The sequence below is a fragment of the Coccinella septempunctata genome, chromosome 5, assembly GCF_907165205.1.
Source record: "Coccinella septempunctata chromosome 5, icCocSept1.1, whole genome shotgun sequence".
Classification (NCBI taxonomy): Eukaryota; Metazoa; Arthropoda; class Insecta; order Coleoptera; family Coccinellidae; genus Coccinella; species Coccinella septempunctata.
In genome coordinates, this window is record NC_058193.1 from 526,726 (window position 1) to 543,037 (window position 16,312).

The 16,312-nt window shown below is 39.8% G+C and overlaps 1 protein-coding gene across 1 annotated transcript; it reads left to right on the top strand.

Annotated features, from left to right (window-relative positions):
* Positions 1-7,626: 7,626 nt before the first annotated feature.
* Positions 7,627-8,664, top strand: LOC123312872. Its single transcript, XM_044897431.1, has one exon. It carries the CDS (start codon positions 7,782-7,784, stop codon positions 8,499-8,501), a length of 720 nt encoding a protein of 239 aa, XP_044753366.1. The 5' UTR covers positions 7,627-7,781; the 3' UTR covers positions 8,502-8,664.
* The last annotated feature ends 7,648 nt before the right edge of the window (positions 8,665-16,312 follow it).

Sequence of the window (16,312 nt, forward strand, 5' to 3'; positions counted from 1 at the left end):
AAGGAAGCAGAAGGAAGGAAGTCTGTTCTTGAAGAACGGACGGTCACATACATCAGATGAGAATATTCCATTTATACGACGGGAATACGAGGGCGGTGTGAAATTGTATAGAGCGACTGAGTATATAACGTGTATAAGATGGTTTTTTCGGTCAATAGTCTAGAAATCTGTCATTGGAGAACGATTTCCAGTAAGATTAATTTTTTCATTCGTATCTGAAAGGGTTTCTACGTCAATGTAACATTAAAGAGATAATATATGAAATTCATGTAAATGGTATATGCTGCACATTTGTACGACCGTCGTTCTGGATCATTTTTTTCCGTGTACATATTTGAGTCATTTGTTCTTGATGTGATACATCTGGTGTACAGTCAAATAAAATTGAAAAATAAGTGGCTTTATTTATGTTAGCTATGATGTGTTTTCTTATCTTTGTTGAAACCAAATGAATCAACTCATCTTGTACCATATGAGAAAAATAAGAAACCTGTTTTTTATTGTGCGTCTCTATAGACTCTATATGAGTTTTTATAATAGGGTCGTAATGACTAATGAGCTCAATTGTGCTTAGAAATCTTCCACATTTCGGGTGTCCTATTTTTTCGGAAGTGCCCCTAAGAGCATCATTATTCTTCACACAGTGAAGAATAGCATCTAAGATCACCCTCAAGATATGCCGCCATTTTTGTTTCTCATTCATAATAATTTTTTCCAGTTCATCATCCATTAATCCACCAATTTTCATATTCCGTTCGAAACTTCGCAATTTGATGTAATTTTCCCTATGTCCTAAAGAAACTTCATGACGAGGAAGTGAAGGATTTAGATGTTGCCAGTCTCGAAAACCTTTGGTCCAAATATCTTGTTTTCCAGAAAATAGCAAACAGGGAAAGCAAAATAAAGCATCCAACTTCTTGCAGTAAATAAGCCAGCTTCTTTCAAGTCTATTTCCATTTGGTAAAATCTTCACAAACCATTTTTTATCAAAATGTCGACCATCATCACTTATTGGATAGGAATCGAGATCATCGCCTAACTCGGGTCCCCGTTCAACAAATATTTTAATATTATTTTTTGTGACATGCCATGTAGTAGGGTCGTTAAAATCGAATGGTTCTGGACAAGTATGGGTGACTGCTAAATCTTTGGGAAAAATGTCTTTGTCATTGTTAGAACCTTTCGAAGTAGAGGGCCTAGAGGGGTTGATTTTTTTTGTTTCAGAACTTGATGGAGTAGAAGAACTTCCTTCTATAACATGTGTGTAATTTGAAGAATCACTGCTAGACGGTACGATAGTTTCTTTCTTGAAGTAACATGTGATATTACTTGAGTTCTTTTTGAGTTCTAATAACTTTTCCTCTCTGATCTTCCGAAATTGTGATCCTGATAGTTTTTTAGGGGGCATTTTATAGTGTTCACAAAAACTGAAAATAATAGAAAACCTTGAAGTGATATGATGGAGGCGCAAAGTAATTTTCTATCGAGTCAATAAATAACTGAAAAGTACCTGATCTTTAATAATTTACGTTATCCAGCTCTCCAGTTCCAATGATTCTCGGGCGTTCAATAATATGAAAGCTACACTCGATAATTATAAATATATAATAGATATATAAGTATCACTGTTGACCGTTAGAAACACGAATACACTAGTAGTTTCCTCTATAAGTGGAGGTAGAAACTGAAGGAAATAGCGCCAATCGCCTTAGGTCTTGCGCGTCAATCGACTGTCGTCGTACGCCCAATTTCCATTAAAAGGAGATAACCGAAATAACACCATCTATCTTACCGCGCCTGTCCAATAGTCTTTTACGAGTAGATCGACATGGCCGTGCGCCGTGGTCTTCGCGTCGGTTGCTAAGCGACGCATTCTAGTTACAGGCTGATGGTGTGACGTTGTTCACAATCGCGCAAGTATGGTGTTCGTTTACATTCACATTAATTGAATTGAATTCATTTACATATAATGGGTCACTTCATTTTTATAGTGTTATGTCTCGTGTTAAAATTAAACAAAAAGTTTAAGAGAATTCTATTTTTAATTTTTTTTATTTATATTTTGCGCCCCCAGATCGCTCGCGCCCGTGGCGGCCGCCTCTTTCGCCACGCCCTCACTCCGGCTCTGTGAATTGTTTTCGTGATTAGGAATTATGGTAGTTTATGAGAAATGTTTTTGTGTAATGAATAAGTTTTGTAATTAGAATAAAGTGAATTTAAAAGCTTATTTCAATTATAAAATGAATCCGTGTTTGAAAAACAATGCAATAAATTTTTCAATTATGAACTGATTTTTCTTCGGATCAGAGAAAAATCTAGATAAAGATTCGTATTATTCCCTATCTCACTGCAATTTCTTAATGAGCAATTTATTTCGAATCTTTCTCTGAGTATCACTCAGAAATTTTCAAATATATTCTGCCTTGATCATTACAAGAAAATTAAAAATGAGCGTTACAGATTCCCCTTTTATTTGGTTTCGTCGAAAATTAGTACATGTACCGTAAAAACAGATGACGCTGAAGTTTGTTTTTCGAGTGGTCCATCTATTCTCTGTTCATTTAATCTATGCTGAACGATAACTCCGGGAACCCTGATTCTGAGAAAATAATCAAACAGCTCACTCTCCTATTCGAGAGGCAGTTCAATGAGTTCAGGGAAAAAATGAGGAGGAATTATCTATCTCAGATGGTTGAAATGAATGGAAGGATTGAGGCTCTGTGTGCACAGGTTGCTTCCCAGGCTGAGGATATTTCTTCGCTGAAGGCAGCAGTAGCTTCTCTGCAGTCACCTACTGGACTCGACATTCAATCAAGAGCTCAAGATTCAACATCTCATGATGAATTAATGAGGGAAATCGAAGAGCGCCGCAGAAGATCGAAGAACATTGTCATCTACAATTTACCGACACAAGAATCTATCGTCGAAGAAAAAAGAATAGTTCAGAATTTGTTGTCTGATGCTGTCCCTGATGCCAGAGTCGTTAAGATGTTCAGATTGGGAAGAAAGATGGAAAACAACCCCCCTCCTCTCAAACTGGTATTTTCTACATCTGACGAGGCTTTGAATGTGTTGAGGAGTAAGCATAAAATCAAGCACCCTTCTGCTAGAATTGCATCTGATTCGACAATGGAGAATCCAACCTAACCATTAGATATGTTGATGGTTTTCCAAGAATAGTTGAATCAAAAAAAACTAACAGTTAGGGATAATCTAAATTTAAAAAAGTTGTGTGTGTATTATCAAAATGTACATAGTATTAGGGGTAGGTTGAAATTGTTTGATTTGGCTAAGAATGTAAATATGTCGGATTATGATGTAATTTTGCTCACCGAGACGTGGCTTGACTCCTCAATTGCCGATGCTGAATTACAATTGCACGATTATAATGTTTTCAGGAAGGATAGATCTTGTCTGACGAGCTTGAAGGAAACTGGAGGTGGTGTTTTGATTGCGGTCAAAAAAAGTTTACATTCTTCTTTACTGCCTATAGTTAATAATAATGTTGAAGACTTGTTCGTTTTAGTCAGGGGCAAACCAAGTATAGTGTTTGGAACAGTTTATATACCACCAAGCTCTTGTTCTTTGAATAGGTTTCAGATGTATGAGAATCATTGTGCTAATATAGAACATATTGTGAGTGAATTCGAACATCAGCAAGTTTTCATAGCTGGAGATTATAATTTGGGAAATGTTAGTTGGCATAATGCCTGTTTGGGTAGCGTTTCTGATCCTTGTGCTCGTGTTCTGGTTGATGCTTTTGCTTTTGGCGACTTACACCAGGTAAATTCAGTTAAGAATGTGCATGATGCTATGTTGGACCTCGTTTTGTCTAGTGATGCTGATCTCTTTATTGAGCCTGCTGTGGATTTTATCTCTCGATTGGACCTTTACCACCCTGCACTTTGTGCACACATTCCGTTGGATCCTGTCCGGTCTCCTGATGTCGGTAGTACTCATTTTAATTTCAAGAAGGCCAATTATGCAGAAATCAACAGATATTTATTGGATATGAACTGGGCTGGGATTCTGTCCGAGTCTGGTCATGTGGATGACCTCGTAAATGCTTTCTATGAAGTGCTCATGGCGGCCATTGATAGGTTCGTGCCCAGGATCAGAATAAGGAGGTCAACCTTTCCTCCGTGGTTCTCTGTAGAGTTGAAGAGACTTATTTTCCGGAAAAAAGAAATCCATCGAGTATACAAAAAGTTCAAACGTTGGGAAGATTATCTAGCATTCAGCAAGATAAGGTCGGAGTGTGCTTCTTTGGCGACCACATGTTATTCAGAATATATTTCTGATGTTGAAAATTCGTTGAGAGAGAATGTCAAATCATTTTGGAATTTCACGAACTCTAAGAGAGAAAACAACGACTTGCCGCTTAATATGCACCTAGATGAAGGTATTGCTAGTGAAGATTCACATATTGCTGAACTTTTTGCCGAACATTTTAAATCAGTATATTTACCAACTTTTGATTCTACATGTGGGTCTACAGTGCCGCCGTCAAGCGGTCAACTCGGAGATTATATTTTATCTTTTTCAGTTGAGGAGGTTTTGAACCGAATGCATTCGCTAGATACCAACAAAGGTCCTGGACCTGACGAGATTCCACCCTTTTTTCTGAAGAACTGTTCCTCATCTCTTGCTCTTCCACTTCAGATCATATTCAATAAGTCTTTAAGTACAGGTATTTTTCCTGAACATTGGAAGTGCAGTACAGTTAAACCTTTGTACAAATCTGGTGACAGATCTGACATTAAAAACTATAGACCTATATGCATCATTAGTGCCATACCGAAAGTTTTTGAATCCTTAGTGTTGGAGCGATTGCGCAGAGACATATCTTCTAGGCTATCAGAATAGCAGCATGGTTTTGTTTGTGGTAAGAGCGTTGAATCGAATCTCCTTGTGTTTGTTCAGTATGTTATGGATTCTTTGGAGGGGGGAAAGCAGGTTGACGTCATATATACGGATTTCTCCAAGGCATTTGATAAGGTGAATCATAGTATCTTGAGGGGGAAGCTATTGGCATTTGGTATCTCGGGCAGATTGCTCAGTTGGTTCATGTCATACTTAGATAGTCGTTCGCAAAGGGTTAAGGTTAGGGCTTCTTTCTCCTTGTCATATGTGATCCGGTCGGGTGTTCCACAGGGCAGTCATCTTGGGCCTTTCCTGTTTCTGATGTACATTGATGACATTAAGACATGTTTCAGATTCGCGAGGTTCCTCCTATTCGCAGATGACTTGAAGATATTTTTGGTAGTCAACACTTTATTGGATATGCTCAATCTCCAATCCGATCTGGAGAGACTCGAACAGTGGTGCAGGTTAAATGCTGTGTTTATTAACGTTGACAAATGTAAACAAATGTCAATATTTAGAAAGGGATGCTATTTCCATTATCGTTATTCTTTAGGAGGAGAGAAATTGGTTGAGGTTGATGTGGTGAGGGATTTAGGTGTTTTGTATGACTTCAAAATGAGTTTCAGTCTGCATATAGAGGATATTGTTGCTAAGGGATTAAGGTCGCTTGGTTTTGTTTTGAGACATTCCCATGAATTCAGTGATATTGATACTATAAAACATCTGTATGTAACTTTGGTAAGACCTCATCTTGAGTTCGCATCTTCTGTGTGGTGTCCTTATACTTCACAGGACAGTGACAGGATCGAGAGTGTTCAGAATAAATTTCTTCTCAATATTTCTTATAGAATGGGCATTTCTCGATTAAATTTTTCGGCAACTCACATGAGATCTGTACTTCACTTACCAACTTTGAAGACGCGTAGGATTAGGAGCGACGTATTGCTCTTCACTAGGCTTTTGATGGGGAAACTGTCGACGACTGAGCTTCTCTCTCTATTTGCTTTTCACGTTCCACCCAGAAATACTAGGAGGTCTGCCTTCCTCAGTGTTCCTAATTACAGGCTAAATTACACACGGGCATCTCCCATTCCCAGGATTTCAGAACGGGTGAATGTTGGCGGACAACTAGGCATCGACTTTGTAAACTCATCATACTCCGCCATAGTGAGAAATGTTAATTATTGTTTGATCTGAATTAGGTATGTACGATATTTTTGTTGACTTATATTTTTGTTCTTATTTTGTAATTGGGTTTATCCCGTGAATAAATAAATAAATAAATACCTTATTTCAGTGCTTTCATATGAATTATTTGGCGAATAACAATTCTATGAAAACACGGGATACTACTTTTCGCTGATGAATGTAAAATAAGGCACCGCATTGTAGAAATTGTCATAATTCCAACTAGAAAGCAAATATTTCGTGAAAACCACACAAACAATAATTGTTCGAAATTCGAACATTATTCTAAAAAATACTCAAGTTCAATAATATGGAAAATTCCATCTGAATTATTCACAAAACTGGGTCACGCCGAGCGAGCCGTCGATCTACCGAATTCTGCTGACTGGCTAGAAACAATTGATGCAACCGGGGACTCCGTCAGTGCAGTGATACCAAATATGGCAATGTTATTTCTATCGTCATTATTCAATTTAGTATATAAGCTTAGACTGTAATTAATAAAATCATCATTCATCTTCAGTTTGATCAATATACCTCTTGGGCAACTGTGGAGTTAAGACAATCCCTTGAACGTTCTGAGTCTGGTCGTTCAGTTGCCCTAAAAACTTCAAGCAAGTGTTGTTTCAACCAAAGAGACAACATTTTTTGGTCCTTCGAGCCGGATCGAGAGAAAGGATTTACGAACCTAATCTCGATCAAAACATCAACGCCTGTGGGGAAGCCTTCCAAAGCCAAATCCAGCGCCAGCAGAAGCCCTCCAGAGCCAACAACAGCATCCGTGAAGAAGCCATCCAGCGCCAAATCCGAGCCCGTGAACAAGCCTTCCGGATCAAAAATTCAAAAAAGCCAGGGAACACACCGAGTCCACTGGAAAAAATAAGAGCTAAGGATTTACGACCCTTATCGCAATTAAATCATCAACGCCTGTGGGGAAGCCTTCCAGAGCCAAATCCAGCGCCAGCAGAAGCCCTCCAGAGCCAACAACTTCATCCGTGAAGAAGCCATCCAGCGCCAAATCCGAGCCCGTGAACAAGCCTTCCGGATCAAAAATTCAAAAAAGCCAGGGAACCCACCGAGTCCACTGGAAAAAATAAGAGAAAAGGATTTACGCCCCTAATCTCAATTAAATCATCAACGCCTGTGGGGAAGCCTTCCAGAGCCAAATCCAGCGCCAGCAGAAGCCCTCCAGAGCCAACAACAGCATCCGTGAAGAAGCCATCCAGCGCCAAATCCGAGCCCGAGAACAAGCCTTCCGGATCAAAAATTCAAAAAAGCCAGGGAACACACCGAGTCCACTGGAAAAAATAAGAGCTAAGGATTTACGACCCTTATCTCAATCAAATCATCAACGCCTGTGGGGAAGCCTTCCAGAGCCATCCAGCGCCAGCAGAAGCCCTCCAGAGCCAACAACAGCATCCGTGAAGAAGCCATCCAGCGCCAAATCCGAGCCCGTGAACAAGCCTTCCGGATCAAAAATTCAAAAAAACCAGGGAACACACCGAGTCCACTGGAAAAAATAAGAGCTAAGGATTTACGACCCTTATCTCAATTAAATCATCAACGCCTGTGGGGAAGCCTTCCAGAGCCAAATCCAGCGCCAGCAGAAGCCCTCCAGAGCCAACAACAGCATCCGTGAAGAAGCCTTCCAGCGCCAACTACGAGCCCGTGAACTAGCCTTCCGGAAAATCAAAAAAAAAATAAAAAATCTTCAAAGCAGAGATTTCATGAAACCTTCAACCAACATGGAAGAAAAATTGGGAGAACAAATGACTATTGGCCAAGACGTATTATGGAAAGAACTAATCAAACCAAATACGTGGATGTTCATTTCCAACCAACCGTCCACTATATCAAAACTATGCGGAGGAAAACGAGAAGAAATTACCATCAATGGAACTGGCACAATTCACATAGGAGCAGACTGTCTCCTCAGAACGCAAAATATAATCCTTCGAGCGAGGTTCACGAATGAGATGAAATCAACAACGACGTTCAGCAAGCCAATCCCATTGAACTTATGGCAAGGGAACTCGAATCCTCTCAATGAAAATCTCATCGAGCCCGAAACAGCAATGGGCAACATCTCTGCAAATTTAACAAAGATAATTCTGGGAGAAGAGGAACCAAATTCACATATCTGGAGACATTTTTCACACCCTCTTGCTACAACCACCGTGATAGGAATCTCTGCGATAGTCACACTAGCTGTAACGTACCTCTGTATGCGATATATACGTCCACTCCTTCGGAACCGAAGAACTAACAGATCCACCACGGAAATAAATGAAGTAGAAGCCGAAATTCCATTGACCGAAATCACACCGAGTTCAAAACCACGCCAGCAATGTTTCGACCTTGACCAGCTCTACGCCGAGGCGAAAACAGAATTCCAGACGAGAGACCAACTCCGGACGTCAGCACCCATTCATGACCATGCCCAATAAAGCACTCGATCGAGTGTCACACGAGTTAGAAATAGGAAATTAAGAAATAGGACAATAGAAGTAACAGATTGCCAACACTGGAGCTCCAACATCATAGCCTGCAGCACTTCGGCCTTGGGAGTAATGTTCGAAATTCGAACATTATTCTAAAAAATACTCAAGTTCAATAATATGGAAAATTCCATCTGAATTATTCACAAAACTGGGTCACGCCGAGCGAGCCGTCGATCTACCGAATTCTGCTGACTGGCTAGAAACAATTGATGCAACCGGGGACTCCGTCAGTGCAGTGATACCAAATATGGCAATGTTATTTCTATCGTCATTATTCAATTTAGTATATAAGCTTAGACTGTAATTAATAAAATCATCATTCATCTTCAGTTTGATCAATATACCTCTTGGGCAACTGTGGAGTTAAGACATTCCCTTGAACGTTCTGAGTCTGGTCGTTCAGTTGCCCCAAAAAACTTCAAGCAAGTGTTGTTTCAACCAAAGAAACAACAATAATCATACATCAAGAATCTGAAAAATTCAACCAATAATGACGTACCGACATTCGATCTATGACAAATAAAATCTTATTAACCCATATGGTCCCATTGTACTCATTTGGGTACAGTTGATCACCTACAGGTAAAATGTCCCTCTGATGGCATCTACCAGTTTGTATCAAAACTGCATCAATACTGTAGTGTTCTATGATGTATAATGAGCGAGTCTACACCTTTTCCAATTGTAATTCAGAAAACGTAAAATGTAATTCAGAAAAGACAATTGAATTTCAGAAAATGAAAATTGTAATTCAGAATAGTAAGTTTATATTCAGAAAAGGGAATTTGAATTTCAGAATAAGAACTTTAAATTCAGAAACGGTAATTTGAATTTCAGAATAGTAATATGCATTTCAGAAAGTGTAAATTGGAATTCAGATTTCGTGATTTGAAATTCAGAAAATGGAAATTGTAATTCAGAAATAGGAAATTGTAATTCAGAATGTACTCTACATAGAAATAATAACAATGAGTACAGGTGAGGTATTTCTTGATCGTGAATGAATAATTGATGGAAGCTTATATTGGGATATCCTGGTCTTCAGGAAGAGTATTAATAGTAATATCAAAAGTAACACAATTAACAAAATTAACATAAGATTATAAAGCTAACATAACAAAACTAACAACCAACTGGTAAATCTTCTAAATCTAGCACTGCGTCGTGAAATGTTGTTGTGTGCTGAGCGGCACGAGCACAGTCGCCTCCCATAATTGTGTCTTTACTTCTATCTATAATTTGCTCCAAATATTGCAACCTTTGCTCTTGAACCCCTGGGGCCGTCACCTCAGGGACTCTAAGTCTTGTTTTCACCCCCATTTTCAATTTAGCCCAAATTGATTCGATCGGGTTTAGCATCGGGGAATACGGAGCTAATCTCAACAAATTAGCTTCCGTTGCATTGACAACTTCTTCTAGCCTAGAGTGACAGGGAGCGTTATCACACACAATAACCAAATCTGACAATCGATTGCCCAAGTCTTCCCATGTATTCATAAGTCTTTGAATCCACTCGTTAGCTAGAAGCGCCGTGTAAGATCCTCTTCTATTTTCCATTGCAATCACACCAGCGGCAGAAATAGCACCAATCACATGTATATTCGGACCTCTTGCTGCCGGGAGCTGTTGAATTGCACGGGTACCGGCTTTGGAACGCCCTCGAGATCTTCGGCAAAATAAATTGAAATTTGTCTCGTCTATCCAAACGATTTGTTTTCCTTGACGGATGAAATTGTTAAGGGACCTTACATAATCGGCACGTTTCAATTTATTTTCTTCGGTGTTCATAGTAGCTGGTGCTGTATGAACCTTTTTTAATGTGAATATTCTTCCTTCCAAATAGTTTGTTATCGTTGTGCTCGATATTGATTTTCCAAACTCTGCTAACACCTTGGCTTTTAACTGTTTAATAGTTAGGTCGCAAGTTTCCTCAACCCATGAGATCATTATATCTATTTGTTCACTGTTCAAAATTTTTGGTTTTTTCCCACCCTTTCCAAACATACTGTCCCTTCCTGATCTTACCCACTGATAGGCAGTTTTGTATTTCACACCCAAAGTTTCTGATAAAGACACCCCTTTATTTGCGCATGCTGTTATACGCTGCCTGTCTTGACTTGTGTTTTTTTTATATATGGTCCTGGTAACTTCTATTTTTTCCACAAATACAGTTCTGCAAATAGGACAAGTCTGATCCCTCAAAGGCTCCGCACATTTGTCATGTAAAAGATGGCTGCATGGCAATAATTTAACTACTTTGTTTCTACTCATGGATATTCTGCATATTGCACAATTATCTTTCAATTCCATTTTTGATTTTTTTCTCGATAATGACTTAAGTTTCATGAGAAGTTTGATGACATATTGTCATACATATCACTTGATACTTTTCTGAATTACATATTACATTTTCTGAAATTGAATTGATGTTTTCTGAAATACAATTTTCGTTTTCTGAATTACAATATGCTATTTCTGAATTTCAATTCACTATTCTGAATTACAACTTTGTTTTTCTGAATTTCAACTTCCTAATCTGAAATTCAATTTCTATATTCTGAAATTAAATTAACTATTCTGAAATTCAATTTCTCTTTTCTGAATTAAATGTTGCTAATCTGAAATACATGTTTGCTTTTCTGAAATTGAACTTTGATTTTCTGAATTACAACTGGAAAAGGTGTAGAAGGTTTTCAAACAGGGGTAGCTGAATCTCGAACTCATGAAACATATTTTGTACAGCCAACATTTTTTTCAATTGTCAGTGATAGTTCGTGTCCACTTTTTTGTAATATATATCACATTCAAGTTCAGTGAAACTTCTCTTGTTATCAGCAAAAAACGAAAAACAATTACGATGTCGGCAATAATAATAATTGAGGTGTATGTGTTTACGGGAAACATTAAAACACTTGTGGAAACGAAGGAATATGTTTATTCATCGGGAGATCTGTTCTAATTACAAGAATGTTTCGACCGTTGTCGATAACTGCTAACCAGTCTCTGTTACCCACTGTCCTCTTTTACCTATATTTGAGGTATTTATATACCTGCCCAATGGGCTCCGTGGACTTGCGCCTCCCAAATCTTTCTAGTCCCTTGTACCTGAAGTGACTCATATGACATGACAACGAAGATTTCATTGCAATTCGGGAATTTCCTTGACGGTGGAGAAAGTTGAGGGTCAAGTCCAAGAATGCCATTGTTACAATGTGCAGGTATCTTCTGGGGATGACAAACTTGGTTCGACACGTACACTGTGTCGAATCGCTTTTATCACCACATAATAATAATAATCGGTGGCAGGATGTTGAGGAAGCGGGCTCCTGCTGCAAAAGAAGCTACAGCTCCAAAGCAACAACAGCAACCAACGAGTCCAATTCAGTCGCCGACTCGAACCGCTGAAGGTGCTGCGCAGGATATTCAGCCAGTGCTCACCCAAGCAGGGTTAGTTAGAAAGCGCATGAAGTGGACAACGTCCATGAATGAAACTATAGTGCGCATATATAACTCCATCACGGGACTAGGGCAGAACACGAACAACTATAGGAAAAGGCTCCATGAGGAATTCTGCAACGCCTACCCAAATCTCAATGTCACTGAACAACGAGTGGCAGACCAGTACCGCGTAATTCTGAGAAATGAACTAATACCAATGGCCCGAATCGACGCAATTAAACGAGAACTTCAGCGTCCGCCTGCAATAGAGAATAACACCAACACCTCCGATGAAATTCACATGCCTGGGCAACAACAGGCAGAAGAAACTGATACTGAAAGTCCATCTTGCAACGCAAGTGAGCCTGAAAACCAGGACGATAGGGAAGAGCTCCACCGACAAGTTGACTCTGACATGAAGAGATACTTTGACGAACTGGAAGGAACAGATCCTCTTCATCGAGTAGCACCCCCACGGCTCAATACATCCAAGAAACTGTCACTTATAATCGACATCTTGAATAAGGACGTTTTACCCGAATACCTACAGAACGGAAGTTCATTGGAATATCTGCATCTAGTTTTTCACTGTGCAGCGCTAACGACAGCGAAAACCATAGGGGCGAAAATTCGCCGAACGAACAATGATGGTCCAAAATTACACAAATTATACGCGCCAGCATGGCAGAAACGTCTTCAACACAAAACAGAAAGGCTAAGAAGAGACATTGGACGACTAACGGAGTACTTTAACGGGAATCGAGGAAGAAAGGTTGTGAAAGCTGCCAAAGAGATCATGGATAGAAACAGGACACACACAGAACGAGAGACGGAGAATGCTACAGCTCACCATTGCCTCGACACTCTGAAGCAAAAATTAAGTCTGTATGCAGAACGCCTGAGGAGATATAAAAGCAATTATAGCCGGAAAAGAGACAATAATTCATTCGAAAAGTCGGAAGAATCTTTCTACCGGTCACTCAGATCGTCGGATGGAGAGAATGAAAAGTTACCACCAGAGGAAGCCATTGAACAATTCTGGACCGAACAATTATCAACGAAACCTCACTTCAATGGAGATACCGGATGGATTGAAGATGAAAAATCTGAAGCTATAAAATATGAGCCGATGCAGCATGACAAGATCACAATTGAAGAAGTAAAATCAGCTATCAGAGAACTACACAACTGGAAAGCACCTGGGCCTGATGGATTACAGAACTTCTGGATCAAGAAACTTTGGATCATGCATGACAAATTGACCTCCGCAATAAATGATGTCATTGAAAATCCTGAAAGAATGCCAGTATTCCTTACACATGGCACAACATACTTGTTACCTAAAGACCAAAGGAATACAGAAGACCCATCCAAGTACCGACCAATCACATGTCTTCCAACGATGTACAAATTAATCACATCGTGCATTTCAAACCGAATTCACAACCATTGCGAAAGGAATAACATCATCGCCATACAACAGAAAGGATGCACCAAAGACAGCCGAGGGTGCAAAGAACAACTAATAATAGATTCAGTTATCTGCAATCAAGCGTTCTCCAAGCGAAGGAATCTTTACGCTGCGTACATAGACTACAAAAAAGCATTCGATTCTATACCTCACGAATGGCTCTTGACGATCTTGAAGATTTACAAGGTGGATCCCAATATTGTTAAGTTCCTGAAAAACGCCATGTCAACCTGGCGTACTAGTCTTCAAATGAAAGCAGCAGATTGCTCCATTACAACAGAACCTATTCCAATAAGACGCGGAATTTTCCAAGGAGACTCGCTGAGCCCTCTGTGGTTCTGCATGGCCCTGAATCCCTTGTCTCATAGATTGAATTCTACGGACTACGGATTTTCCATCAAGAGCGGCAGTAGAACTATGATGAAACTGAATCATCTCCTTTACATGGACGACTTGAAACTCTTCGCATATGTCAAAAAACAAATGCAACTGATGCTGAAAATGGTGGAAGGATTCTCGGAAGACATCAAAATGAAGTTTGGACTTGAAAAATGTCGACTGCTTAACATAACGAGAGGGAAAATAGAAGATGGTACGTTCAAACTCAAGGAATGTGCAGAAATTGAAGCATTAAAGGAAGGAGACACATACAGGTATCTAGGCATAAAACAGGCAAGAAAAATCAATCAGACCCAGATGAAGAAAGAATTAACGGAGGAGTTCACCCGAAGATTGAGGAGGATAATGAGAACTGGTCTTAACAGCAAGAATCTGATAAAAGCGATTAACACCTACGCTTGCTCGGCGCTGAGCTATTCATTTGGTATTATCTCTTGGACGACCACCGATTTAGCAGCTTTACAGAGAAAAATAAGGACGATGCTGACTAAACACAATAAACATCACCCCAAAAGCTCAATAGAACAGACAGAGCTGCCACGACATCTTGGGGGTAGAGGAATTGTTGATTTGTCCAGCCGTATGTCCCAGGAAATTGAAGGACTTCGAAAATATTTCTTGAGCAGGGCAGCTTCGTCAGAACTTCATCGAGTAGTTTGTGTTGCTGATAGTTCTACACCATTAAAGCTACAACAGGATCACTTGAAAACCGTCGAACACTCTGTAGAAAGTAAAATGCAGAAACTGATTGGCAAACCTTTGCATGGGAGGCACCAGAACGAGGTCAACCATGATTACGTCGACATATCTGCGTCGAACTACTGGTTGACTTCCGGAAGGTTGTTTCCTGAGACAGAGGGCTTCATGCTCGCCATCCAGGATCAGGTGATTCCAACAAGAAATTACATGAAGTACATCGCCAAGGATGCCTCAGTGGCGGACGATAGCTGTCGTTATGGCTGTGCGACACATGAAACTATCCAGCACATCACCGGGGGATGTCAGAAGTTCGCGGGCACGGAGTACAAAAATAGACATGATGCTGTTGCCAAGATTCTTCACCAAGAATTGGCGCTAAAACACCAACTTCGAAAAAGGTTCCTTATTACAATTACCATCCGGATGCTGTGTTGGAAAACGAACATCACAAGCTCTACTGGGATCGCACGGTTCTCACAGACCGAAAAATAACCCACAATAGACCAGACCTCATATTGCTCAATAAGGATGAGGACAGAGCACTATTCATCGACGTGGCAATTCCAAATAATAACAATCTTCTAGATAGGCACACTGAAAAAATTTCAAAATACAGAGATCTCGAGGAACAGACCAGAAGACAGTGGAAGCTGAAAGATATCAAGACCATCCCTATTGCCATTTCATCTACAGGCCTGATACCGAAGAAACTACTAGAGAACTTGAGGAAACTTCAGTTGGACGAAAATATTTATAGAGTCATGCAGAAGGCGGTACTGCTCGGAACGGCGAGAACTGTACGCAAGTACATGGGGAATGCAGAGGAACACCGTCTGCTCCGACAGGAAGTGCGGGTGGAGCAGGAATCCAACCTACAGCAGGGAGGCGAGGAGCGACCCGGACCGGCCACCACCACGAGCCCGACAACCTGGAAAGGGCTCCAACAGAGCTTAATCCTTTTGATATCTGAGATATCTGGGATAAGTGAATTTTCCTCTGGAGAGGAGTGTGAAAGCCGCAAGGCTAAAGTCATAATAATATTTATTCCAAAAAACATGCCACAAAAATAACACTACAAATATGTTTGAATACTGGAACAAACAAAATACCACAGAAGCTTTAGCTAAGCTATTGCTTGTACGTGGTGTGAATGTTCAATTCTCGAGAATTACAACATTTTTTTTTTTTTTATTGAATTTATAGAGATTTACAATCTACTTTCGAAAGTATTAAGTAAATGTGTTGTATGTAGAGACTAAGAGAAATTGAACATCAATTCACAGTTAAGATTACCCAGTTAGGTCGTTTGGCCAGGTTCTTTTCAACCTTCGTGAGTTGAGCGGATTTTCTGTCAGTTGGTCGATCAGTTGGTTGGCATGTCCTTCTAGCTTCTGATGATATTTCTCGAGTAATTTTCTATTTCTGTGGTGACATATGGGACTCTTAAATCCTCATGGATGGTGTGGTTGGAGACATACCAAGGGGCATTAACCACTGAACGTAGTATTTTAGATTGGAGTCTTTGGATGATTCGAATATTTGATGGTTTAGCGCAACCCCAGAATTGGATGCCGTACGTCCATATTGGCTTGATGATTGCCTTGTAAATAAGTAATTTATTTTGAAGATTCAATTTGGACTTCCTGCCTATAAGCCAATACATTTTTCGGATTTTTAAATTCATTTCATTTTTCTTAGCATTGATGTGTTGTCTCCAGTTGAGGCGCTGGTCTAGATGTATGCCGAGATA